The sequence below is a fragment of the Neopelma chrysocephalum genome, unplaced genomic scaffold (assembly GCF_003984885.1).
Source record: "Neopelma chrysocephalum unplaced genomic scaffold, ASM398488v2 Primary Assembly neopelma1_96503, whole genome shotgun sequence".
NCBI classification, from domain to species: domain Eukaryota; kingdom Metazoa; phylum Chordata; class Aves; order Passeriformes; family Pipridae; genus Neopelma; species Neopelma chrysocephalum.
The window spans coordinates 1-10,089 of record NW_020925149.1 but is presented as its reverse complement, the minus strand read 5'-3'; the positions used below and the strand labels follow the sequence as shown (position 1 = coordinate 10,089).

Sequence of the window (10,089 nt, the reverse complement as noted above, 5' to 3'; positions counted from 1 at the left end):
GGGTGTGCTGGGTGTGCTGGGTGTGCTGGGTGTGCTGGGTGTGCTGGGTGTGCGGGGCACCGGGTGTCAGGGGACTGGGTGTGCAGGGCACTGGGTGTCCCAGGGGTTGGGTGTGCGGGGCTGTGGGTTTACTGGGTGCCAGGTGTGTGTGACACTGGGTGTGTGTGACACTGGGTGTGTGTGACACTGGGTGTGTGTGACACTGGGTGTGCTGGGTGTGCATGCTGAGTGTGCGTGACACTGGGTGTGAGTGGCACTGTGTGTGTTGCATGTGTGACTGGGTGTGTGTGACACTGAGTGTGTGTGCTGTGTGTGTGTGACACTGTGTGTGTGACACTGTGTGTGTGTGACACTCTGTGTGTGTGACACTGTGTGTGTGACACTGTGTGTGCATGGCACTGGGTGCGTGTGACACTGGGTGTCTGTGACACTGGGTGTGTGTGGCACTGAGCGTGTGACACTGTGTGTGTGCCACTGTGTGTGTGGCACTGTGTGTGTGCCACTGTGTGTGTGTGACACTGTGTGTGTGCCACTGGGTGTGCTGGGCACCAGGTGTGATGGGTACTGGGTTCTGGGTGCGCTGGGCACGGGGTGTTTGTGCCCCATGTGTGTGTGGCACGGTGTGTTTGGGGCACGGCGTGTGCCGTGCCCGGGGTGCCAAGCGTGCCGTGCAGGGTATCGATCGTGAGCGAGGCCGGGCAGGGCACCCTGACCATCCGGGATGTGAAGGAGGCCGACCAAGGCGCCTACACCTGCGAGGCCATCAACACCCTGGGCATGGTGTTTGGCATCCCTGACAGCATCCTCACCGTCACCCGCCCCGGTGAGCACCCACACTGCCCCTCTGCATCCCACCCCCCCAGCGTGGCAGTGCCCCCTCACCCGCTGCCTCACCCCCTGCAGGGCCGTGTCCCGAGGGGCACTTCCAGGTGACGGGGACATCCCGCTGCCTGCCCTGCTTCTGCTTCGGCGTCACCACCTCGTGCCGCGGCACCGCCCGGCACCGGCACCGGATCCACCTGCGCTTCGACCGCCCCGACGACACCAAGGGTGAGTTGTGGGGACGAGGGACGAGCCAGGGGATGAGGGACAGGGGACAAGGGCTGAGTGTCCCCCTCGCAGGTGTCAACGTGACAGTGCCGGCGGCGCCGGCCGCGCCGGTGCTCTCGGCCACCCAGCTCCACGTGGACGCGGCCGTGGAGGAATTCCAGCTCCTGGATCTGTCCCGGCGCTTCCTGGCACTCGACGTCTTCTGGGCGTTGCCAGAGCCCTTCCTTGGGGACAAGGTGACGCTGGGGTGGGGACAGGGCGGGGGATGCCAGCGGTACAGCCGCTGACAGTCCCTGTGCTGCCAGGTGGACGCCTACGGGGGAGCGCTGAGCTATGGGGTGCGGTACCGGCTGGGCCGGGGGCCCCCCGAGCCCACCACCCACCCCGACCTGCTGCTGCGGGGCCACGGGCGGCAGCTGCGGGCGAGGGCTGGGGCCACCCAGCCCAACATCCTCAACCGGCGGCACGTGCCCCTCACCGAGGTGGGTGGGAGGAGGGCAGGGGTGGTGGGTGATGGTGGTGGTGGAGGAGAGGTGATGCTGGTGGTGGGTGGGTGATGCTGGTGGTGGGTGGGTGATGGTGGTGGTGGGTGGGTGATGGTGGGGAGGTTATGGTGGTGATGGATGGGTGATACTGGTTATGATGGTGGGTGATGCCACTGGTGGGTCATGGTGGTGGGTGGGTGGGTGACGCTGGTGGTGGGTGGTGGTGGTGGGTTGGTGACGGTGGGGGGTGGGGGGTGATGGTGGTGGTGGGTCAGTGACAGTGGGTGGTGGTGGTGGGTGGGCAATGCTGGTGGGGGGGGTGGGTGGAGAGGGGTGGTGGTGGGGGGTGATGGTGAGGTGGGCAATGCCAGCAGTGGGTGATGGTGGGGGTGAGTTGGTGGGCAATGCCAGTGGTGGGTGATAGTGGTGGTGGCTGGGTGGGTGATGCCGATGATGGGTGATGCTGGTGGTAGGTGATGGTGGTGGGTGATGGTGGTGGTGGGTGATGGTGGTGGGCGGGTGATGCCAGAGCAATGAGTGAGTGATGCTGACAGTGGGTAAGTGATGCCAGTGACGCAAGGCGAACGATGCCAGCGGTGCCAGGGGGTGATGCCAGCACTGCCACCAGCCTGCTGTGACACCGCTGTCACTGCCCCGTGACAGGAGCACTGGGAGGACGAGCAGGGTGCCCCGGTGAGCCGGGAGCTGCTGCTGCTGGTGCTGCAGGGGCTGGAGGGCATCTTCATCCGGGCGGTGTACGACGGGCGCATGGCCAGCGTGGGGCTCAGCGACGTGGCCATGGATGTCACCAGCACCGGGGACACCGGCCTGGGGCCAGCTGGCGACGTTGAGGAGTGCAGGTGACTACTGACGGCGAAGTCACAGGCTTGGTGCCACCATGCTGTGATGCCACGATGCCACCATCTCCCCGCTGTGTCCCCAGGTGCCCCGTGGGCTACACGGGGCTGTCGTGCCAGCGCTGTGCCCCCCGCTTCGAGCGGGTGACGAGGGGACCCTACCTGGGGACCTGCTCCGGCTGCGGCTGCCACGGCCACTCCAGCACCTGCGACCCCGTGTTTGGGCACTGCCTGGTAAGGGGCGGGCGGGCTGGGGAGGTGACAAAGGGACAGGGATGTGGCACGGTGGCACGGTGCCACCACCCCCCTGTGACACGTGTGTGTGTGTGTGTCCCCAGAACTGCCAGCACAACACAGAGGGGCCACAGTGCGAGAAGTGCAGACCCGGCTTCTTCGGCGATGCCACCAAGGGCACGGCCACCGCCTGCCACCCCTGTCCCTGTCCCTACACGGAGCCCTCGCGCAGGTGGGTGACAACCCCGGGGACCCCCCAGTGCCACCCCTGGGGACCTCCTCAGTGCCACTGTGCCAGTGATACCCCTCCCTGTGGAGGAGAACTGGGGGAGGCCCTGGGCCATACTGGGAGCACTAGGAGCTCTCCAAAGACATCCCCAAGCCCCATACTGGTCCTTACTGGTCCGTATTGATCCACACTGGTCCATACTGATCCGTAATGGTCCATATTGATCCATACTGGTCCATACTGATCCGTAGTGGTCCATATTGATCCATACTGGTCCATACTGATCCGTAGTGGTCCATATTGATCCATACTGGTCCACACTGATCCGTGATGGTCCATACTGGTCCATACTGGTCCATGCTGTCCCCACAGGTTCTCGGAGTCGTGCTTTCTGGACACGGACGGCCAGGCCACCTGCGACGCCTGCGCCCCTGGATACGCCGGCCGGCGCTGCGAGAGGTGGGGGGGAGTCCCTGTAACCCCCACACCCCTCAGCCTCATATCACCCCCCAGTCACCCCCCAATCACCCCCAATCACCCCCCATCCCCACAGGTGTGCCCCGGGCTACGAGGGAGACCCCATCCAGCCGGGTGGCAAGTGCACCCCGATCGGTGAGTGGGGGGGGGCTGGTTGGGGGGCATCCATCCCCCTTGGGTGGCCCCCACCCTCACCCTGCTGCCCACAGGTCAGGAGCTTGTCAAATGTGACACCCGCGGGGGCCAGGACGAGGCTGGTGGCACCTGTCGCTGCAAGGTGAGGGCAGGGACTGGGGGGCAACAGGGGGCAATGGGGGAGTGGGGGTTGCCGCCCCCCCAGCACCCAGTCTGCTCCCTGGGGTACCCAGTCCCATCCTCCTCCCCCAGCACCCATCGCACTCCCACCCCATGGCACCCAGCCCAACCCCCCAGTCTGACCCCCCATGGCACCCAGTCTGACCCTCCCATGGCACCCCCACCCCATGGCACCCACCCCAACCCCCCCATAGCACCCAGTCTGACCCCCCATAGCACCCAGTCTGCTCCCTGGGCACCTGGTCTGACCCTCCCAGCACCCATCCCACCCCCACCCCATGGCACCCAGCCCAACCCCCCATGGGATACACTACAATGCTCCCATAACACCCAGTCTGCTCCCTGGGGCACCCAGTCCCACCATCCCACCCCCAGCACCCATGACAAACCCCTCCATAGCATCCAGTCTGACCCCCCATAGCACCCAGTCTGACCCCCCAGCTCCCAGTCCGACCCCCCAGCTCCCAGTCCAACCCCCCATAACACCCAGTTTGATCGCCCACAGCACCCAGTCCCACCATCCCACCCACAGCACCCATGATAAACTCCCCCATAGCACCCACTCTGACCTCCTCATGACACCCAGTCTGACCCCCCATGACACCCAGTCTGCCCCCCCATAGCACCCAGTCCCACCCCCCAGCACCCAGCCCAATCCCTGGGGTCCCCACTCCGACCCCCAGCACCCATCCCACCCTCACCCCGTGGCACCCAACCCACCCCCAGCACCCAGCCCCGTGCCCCCCGCGCCCCTCTCACTCTGCCCCCTCCCTGTGCCCGCAGCCCAACGTGCGGGGCCGGCTCTGCGACTCCTGTGCCGCGGGCACCTTCCACCTGAGCGCTGCCAACCCCGCGGGCTGCCTGCCCTGCTTCTGCATGGGGCTGTCCCGCTCCTGTGCCAGCTCCGCCTGGCACCGACACCAGGTACTGGGAGGGGGCACGGGGGGGGACGGGGCAGGCCAGACCGTGCCAGGCCACAACGTGCCACGCTGTGCCATGCTGTGCCATGCTGTGCCATGCTGTGCCATCCCGTACCATGTCCTGACGTGCCTTGGCGTGTCTTGCCATGTTGGACCGTGTTGGGCCGTGCTGGGCCGTACTGTGTCATACCAAGCCATGCCACACCATTATGTGCCATGCTGTGCCACGCTATGTCACGCCGTGCTGTGTTGTGCCATGCTGTGCCTTGCTGTGCCATCTTGCACCGTGTCGTGCCGTCGTGCCATGCAGTGCCATGCTGAGCCATACTGTGTCATGCCAAGCCACGCCACGCCGTGTAGTGCCATGCTGTGCCATGCCATGTCAATGCCATGCCGTGCTGTGCCATGTCCTGCCACGCCTTGCCATGCCATGTGAGGATGGGCCGTCATCTGTCGTGTCGTGCCCTGTGGTGCCAGGCCATGCCCTGCCACACTGTGCTGTGCCATGCCATGCTGTACCTCATCGTGCCACGTCATGGCATGATATGCCATGTTATACCATGCCATGTAGTGCCATGTCGTGCCATGGTATGTCACGTCATCCATGCCATGCCATGCCATGCTGTGCCTTGATATACCATGTCATGCTGTGCCTTGACATACCATGTCATGCTGTGCCATGTGGTGCCATCACACACCATGCCAGGCTATGTCATGTCATGCCGTGTCTTGCCACGCGCCATTATGTGGCTTTGTGTGCCACGCCATGCCCTGCCTGGACATGCCATGCCGTGCCATGTCACACTATGCCATGTGGTGCTGTGCCATGCCATGTAGTGCCATGTCAAACCTGCCATGTAGCGCTGTGCTGTGTAGTGCCATGCCATGACAGGGAGTGTCGTGCCATGCCATGCCGTGTCATTCCATGTAGTGCCATGCCATGCTGTGCCATGCCATGCCATGCTGTGCCATGCCATGCCATGCCGTGCCACGCCGTGCCCACCGCTCTCCCTCCCCAGGTGCTGCTGACCTCGGAGGACTCTGCCCCGCTGCCCCTGGCCAACCTGTCGGGCACCCCCCTGCCAGGGGCCGTGCCCCGCTTCGTGTCCCCGCGGGAGCTGCTCCTCGACACCTTCCGGGACCTGCCGCGGGGTGTCCTGTACTGGGTGCTGCCACCACCCTTCGCCGGGGACAAGGTGACACTGCTGGGCCACCCTGAGCTCACCGTGTCCCCAGTGCCAGCTCGGGGACAGGGTGACACCCTGGGCCACACCAACCCTAACCATGTCCCCAGTGCCAGCTCAGGGACAGGGTGACACCCCCAAACCACCCTGAGCCCACCGCCACTCCAGGGGGGAAACAGGGTGACACCCCTGGGCCACACTGAGCCTACAATGTCCCCAGTGCCAGCTCAGGGACAGGGTGACACCCTCGAGCCAAGCAGAGCTTCGTGTCACCTGCTGCCAACTCTGGGGGGACAGGGGGACGCCCCTGGGCTGACCTGAGCCCCCACAGTGTCACCTGCTGCCACTCTGGGGGGACAGGGTGACACCCTCAAATCACACTGAGCCTCACCTTGTCCCTCACCACTGCGTCGGGGGATAATGGGGTGACACCCCTGGGCCACCCTGAGCCTCACAACGTCCCCGTCTGCCAGCTCAGGGGGGGACAAGGTGACATCCCAGAGCTACACCGAGCCTCACTGTGTCCACCCCGTAACTCTGGGGTGACAGGGTGACACCCCTGAGTTGACCTGAGCCCCACAATGTCACCTGCTGCTACTCTGGGGGGACAGGGTGACCCCCCCAAACCACACTGTGCCTCAGTGTCCCCCCCCTGCCACTGGCTGCGGGGACAGGGACCCCCGGCCATGCCAAGTGTCCCCGCAGGTGACGGCGTACGGGGGGGAGCTGCGGTACAGGGTGACACACCGAGCCCCCCCGGGGGCCCCCCCACCCCCCCGGCACCCCGACGTCCTGCTCCAGGGCAACGGGATCCTCCTGGAGCACTTCTCCAGTGCCACCCCCCCGGCCAGGGTCCCCACCGCTGTCACCGTGCCCATCCGAGAGGTGAGGGGGGACACCCAGCAAGGGGGACGTGGGGGGACACTGGGGATGGGGGGGGGGGGTGGACTGGGTGCTGTGGGGTCGGACTGGGTGCTGTGGGGTCAGACTGGGTGCTATGGGGTTGGACTGGGTGCTCTGGGGTTGGACTGAGTGCTGTGGGGTTGGACTGGGTGCTATGGGGCAGGGGTGAAATGGGTGCCATGGAGAGGTGGGTTTGGGTTCCCCCTGGCATCGGACTGGGTGTCATGGGGGGTTGGACTATGTGTCACAGGGGACTGGGAGGAGTCCCATGGGGGTCAGACTGGGTGCCATGGGGCATGGGGTGGGCTGGGTGCATAGGGAGGGACTGGGTGCTCCAGGGGTCAGGCTGGGTGCCATGGGGGGTCGGACTGGGGGATTGGACCGGGTGCCATGGAAGGGTGGGATTGGGTGCCCCATGGACTGGACTGGGTGTCATGGTGGGGGTCAGACTGGGTGTGAGGGGTAGATTGGACTGGGCGCTATGGGAGGTCAGACTGGGTGCTCCAGGGAATTGGATTGGGTCCTGTGGGGCCTGGAGTGGGTGCTAAGGGGCAGAATGTGGGAGGAGAGGGACTGGGTGCCCCAGGGGTCAGGCTGGGTGCCATGGGGGGTTGGGCTGCAGGATTGACCGGGTGCCATGGAAGGGTGGGATTGGGTGCCCCATGGATTGGACTGGGTGTCATGGTGAGGGTCAGACTGGGTGCTTTGGGGGGGTCAGACTGGGTACCCCAGGGGATTGGAGTGGGTCCCATGGGGGCTGTACTGGGTGCCATGGGGCGGGGGTGGGCTGGGTGCTGAGAGATCAGACTGGGAACCCCTGGGATCAGACTGGGGCCATAGGGGGTGGGACTGGGTGCCCCAGGGATCAGTCTGGGTGCCACGGGGGGGTCACCCCGGGTGCCTGGGGGGTCAGGCTGTGTGCAGTGGGGGATGGCAGCACCCCCATCACCCCGGTGTGGCACAGGGCGCCTGGCGCCGCGCGGACGGGCACGATGCCACCCGCGAGCACCTGCTGATGGCCCTGGCCGACGTGGACCTGCTCATGATCCGGGCGTCCTACTCGGAGCAGCCAGAGGAGAGCAGGTGGGTACCTCGGGGTGGGGGGCACAGGAGGGGGCGTGGAGGGTGGCAGGGCAGTGGTGACGTGCCCTCTGTCCCCGCAGCCTGGCCGATGTCAGCCTGGACGTGGCAGTGCCACACGCCACCGGCCGCCCGCCCGCGCTGGAGGTGGAGGACTGCGCCTGCCCACCCGGGTACCGCGGGGCATCCTGCCAGGTGAGACCCCCTGGGGCCCCTCAGCACCCTCGGGGTCCCCTCAGCACCCTCGGGGTCCCCTCACTGCCCCTCCGAGCCGTGTCCCACCCGCTGGCATCGTGTCCCCTCTAGGACTGTGACACCGGCTACACCCGCAGCAGCGCCGGGCTCTACCTGGGCACGTGTGAGCCGTGCCAGTGCCACGGCCACGCCAGCGAGTGCCACCCCGACACCGGCGTCTGCCAGGTGAGCTGGGCACAGCCAGGGGACACCCCGGGCACCACCATGGCGGGGACACCGGTGCCATCACCCCTTTTGCTTCCCAGGGCTGCCGGGATCACACGGAGGGACCCCAGTGTGACAAGTGCCAGCCTGGCTACTACGGCGATGCCACCCGGGGCACCGCGGGCGACTGCCGGCCCTGTCCCTGCCACGGGCCCCATGGGGACAGCCAGTAGGTGCCACTCCTGCTCCCCCACATCCCTGGGTGTCACCGGCAGGGTGTCACCTGTCACTTTGTCCCCTCTTCAGGGTGACCAAGATCTGCTTCGAGGACACGGACGGGCAGCCCACCTGCAGCGCCTGCGCCCCGGGGCACGGCGGGCGCCTCTGCGAGAGGTGACAGGGGACACCAGGGCGGCCTGGGGGGTGGTTTTGGGGTGGACTCCCCCCCTCACTGCCTTTTTTTGGGGTGTCCCCCCATAGGTGCTTGCCCGGGTACGTGGGGGACCCTCCGCGGGGTCAGCCGTGCCAAGGTGAGCATCACGGGGAGGGGGTGAAGCAGTGTCCCCACGGTGGCACTGAGGGGGGTTGTGTCTGACTGTGTGTGTGTGTGCCCCCCCCCTCCAGTGCCCGGTGTCCCCGGGGGGCAGTGCCAGTGTGACCCACGTGGCAGCACCGGCGAGGGCTGCGACGCCGACGGGCAGTGCCGCTGCAAGGTGAGCCCCGTGTGCCCCCCCCGCCCCCAGGAGGGGTGACAGGGCCACGTCACCACCCCGTGTCCCCCCCCCCCTCCAGGCCAACGTGGAGGGTCCCCACTGTGCCACCTGCCGTGCCCACCACTTCCACCTGAGCGGGGCCGAGCCGGCCGGGTGCCTGCCCTGCTTCTGCATGGGCATCGTGCAGCACTGCGCCAGCACCGCCCTCGCCCGCGGCACCGTGAGTGTCCCCCGCACCCACAGGGTGCCCCCAGGGTGCCCCCCCCGGGCGTCCCCGACCCCGCTGACCCCCCAGTCCCGCAGGTCCGGACGCCCTTCGCCCCGGGGGATGCCCAGGGGTTCGCCCTGGTGAACCGGCAGCGCAGCACCCGCGTGAGCAGCGGCTTCGGGGTCCAGCCGGGCACCCCCCACCCCGTCCTGACCTACGAGCGCTTCGGGGAGCTGCCCCCTGACTCCTACTACTGGCAGCTGCCACCCCCCTACCAGGGGGACAAGGTAAGGGGGTGACCCCCCCCCGGGGGACAGGGGTGCCCACAGGAGCATCCAGCCAGCCGGGGGCTGCTCCCCCTCCCCATGGGCACCCCCGGGGCTGCCGGAGGGGAGGTGGGCACAGCTGCCACCCCCCTACCAGGGGGACAAGGTAAGGGGTGACCCCCTCCCCGTGGACAGCCCTGGTGCTGTCAGAGGGGAGGTGGGCATGGCCTCCTTGTCTCTGTCCTTTTCTTCTTCCCTTTGCCTTCTTCCTTTTCCCATTTCTTCTTTCTTTCTGCTTCTTCTTTTTTCCTTCTCCTTCTTCCTTTCCCCTTCTCCCCTTGCCCTTCTCTTTTTCCTCTTTTCCCCTCTCCTCTTCCATCTTGTCTTTTTTTCCTTTGCCCTTTGTCCTTTCCCTTTTCCCCTTTCTCATCCCTGTCTTGTCCCACCCCATCCCCATCATCATCCCCATTCTTCTCCTCTTCCCTTTCCTCCTCCCTTTCCCTCCCCTCCTCTCCCATCCCATGTCCTCCCCTCCCCATCCCTATCCTTTTCTTTTCCTCTTTTCTCCTTCCCCTTTTCCCATCCCTTTCCTCTTCCTCATCCTTGTTTCATCTCATCACCTTTGCCATCCCCACCCCTGTCCCCATCATCCCCATCCTCTTCCTCTTCCCTTTGCCCATCCCATCCCATCCCTTCTCCATCCCTTCCCATCCCATTCTATCCCATCCCTTCCCCTTCCTTTCCCTTTCCCCTTCCCCATATTTATGTC

General features: G+C 66.1%; 1 protein-coding gene across 1 annotated transcript in view; it reads left to right on the top strand.

The window, feature by feature from the left end:
• The window catches only part of LOC113981360 (basement membrane-specific heparan sulfate proteoglycan core protein-like), a gene marked incomplete at its 3' end in the record, with an annotated part of 13,413 nt that extends 4,072 nt beyond the window's left edge, over positions 1-9,341 (top strand). Inside the window, exons 6-27 of the mRNA XM_027708714.1 lie at positions 675-823; positions 904-1,050; positions 1,123-1,286; positions 1,356-1,532; positions 2,199-2,395; positions 2,479-2,626; positions 2,731-2,858; positions 3,228-3,314; positions 3,409-3,467; positions 3,542-3,609; positions 4,431-4,571; positions 5,587-5,763; positions 6,457-6,636; positions 7,619-7,737; positions 7,818-7,929; positions 8,041-8,154; positions 8,235-8,362; positions 8,440-8,526; positions 8,614-8,663; positions 8,758-8,846; positions 8,926-9,066; positions 9,150-9,341. Coding sequence (XP_027564515.1) covers positions 675-823; positions 904-1,050; positions 1,123-1,286; positions 1,356-1,532; positions 2,199-2,395; positions 2,479-2,626; positions 2,731-2,858; positions 3,228-3,314; positions 3,409-3,467; positions 3,542-3,609; positions 4,431-4,571; positions 5,587-5,763; positions 6,457-6,636; positions 7,619-7,737; positions 7,818-7,929; positions 8,041-8,154; positions 8,235-8,362; positions 8,440-8,526; positions 8,614-8,663; positions 8,758-8,846; positions 8,926-9,066; positions 9,150-9,341 — 2,854 coding nt within the window. The remainder of the gene's footprint in view (positions 1-674; positions 824-903; positions 1,051-1,122; positions 1,287-1,355; positions 1,533-2,198; positions 2,396-2,478; positions 2,627-2,730; positions 2,859-3,227; positions 3,315-3,408; positions 3,468-3,541; positions 3,610-4,430; positions 4,572-5,586; positions 5,764-6,456; positions 6,637-7,618; positions 7,738-7,817; positions 7,930-8,040; positions 8,155-8,234; positions 8,363-8,439; positions 8,527-8,613; positions 8,664-8,757; positions 8,847-8,925; positions 9,067-9,149) is intronic.
• Between the last annotated feature and the right edge of the window lie 748 nt (positions 9,342-10,089).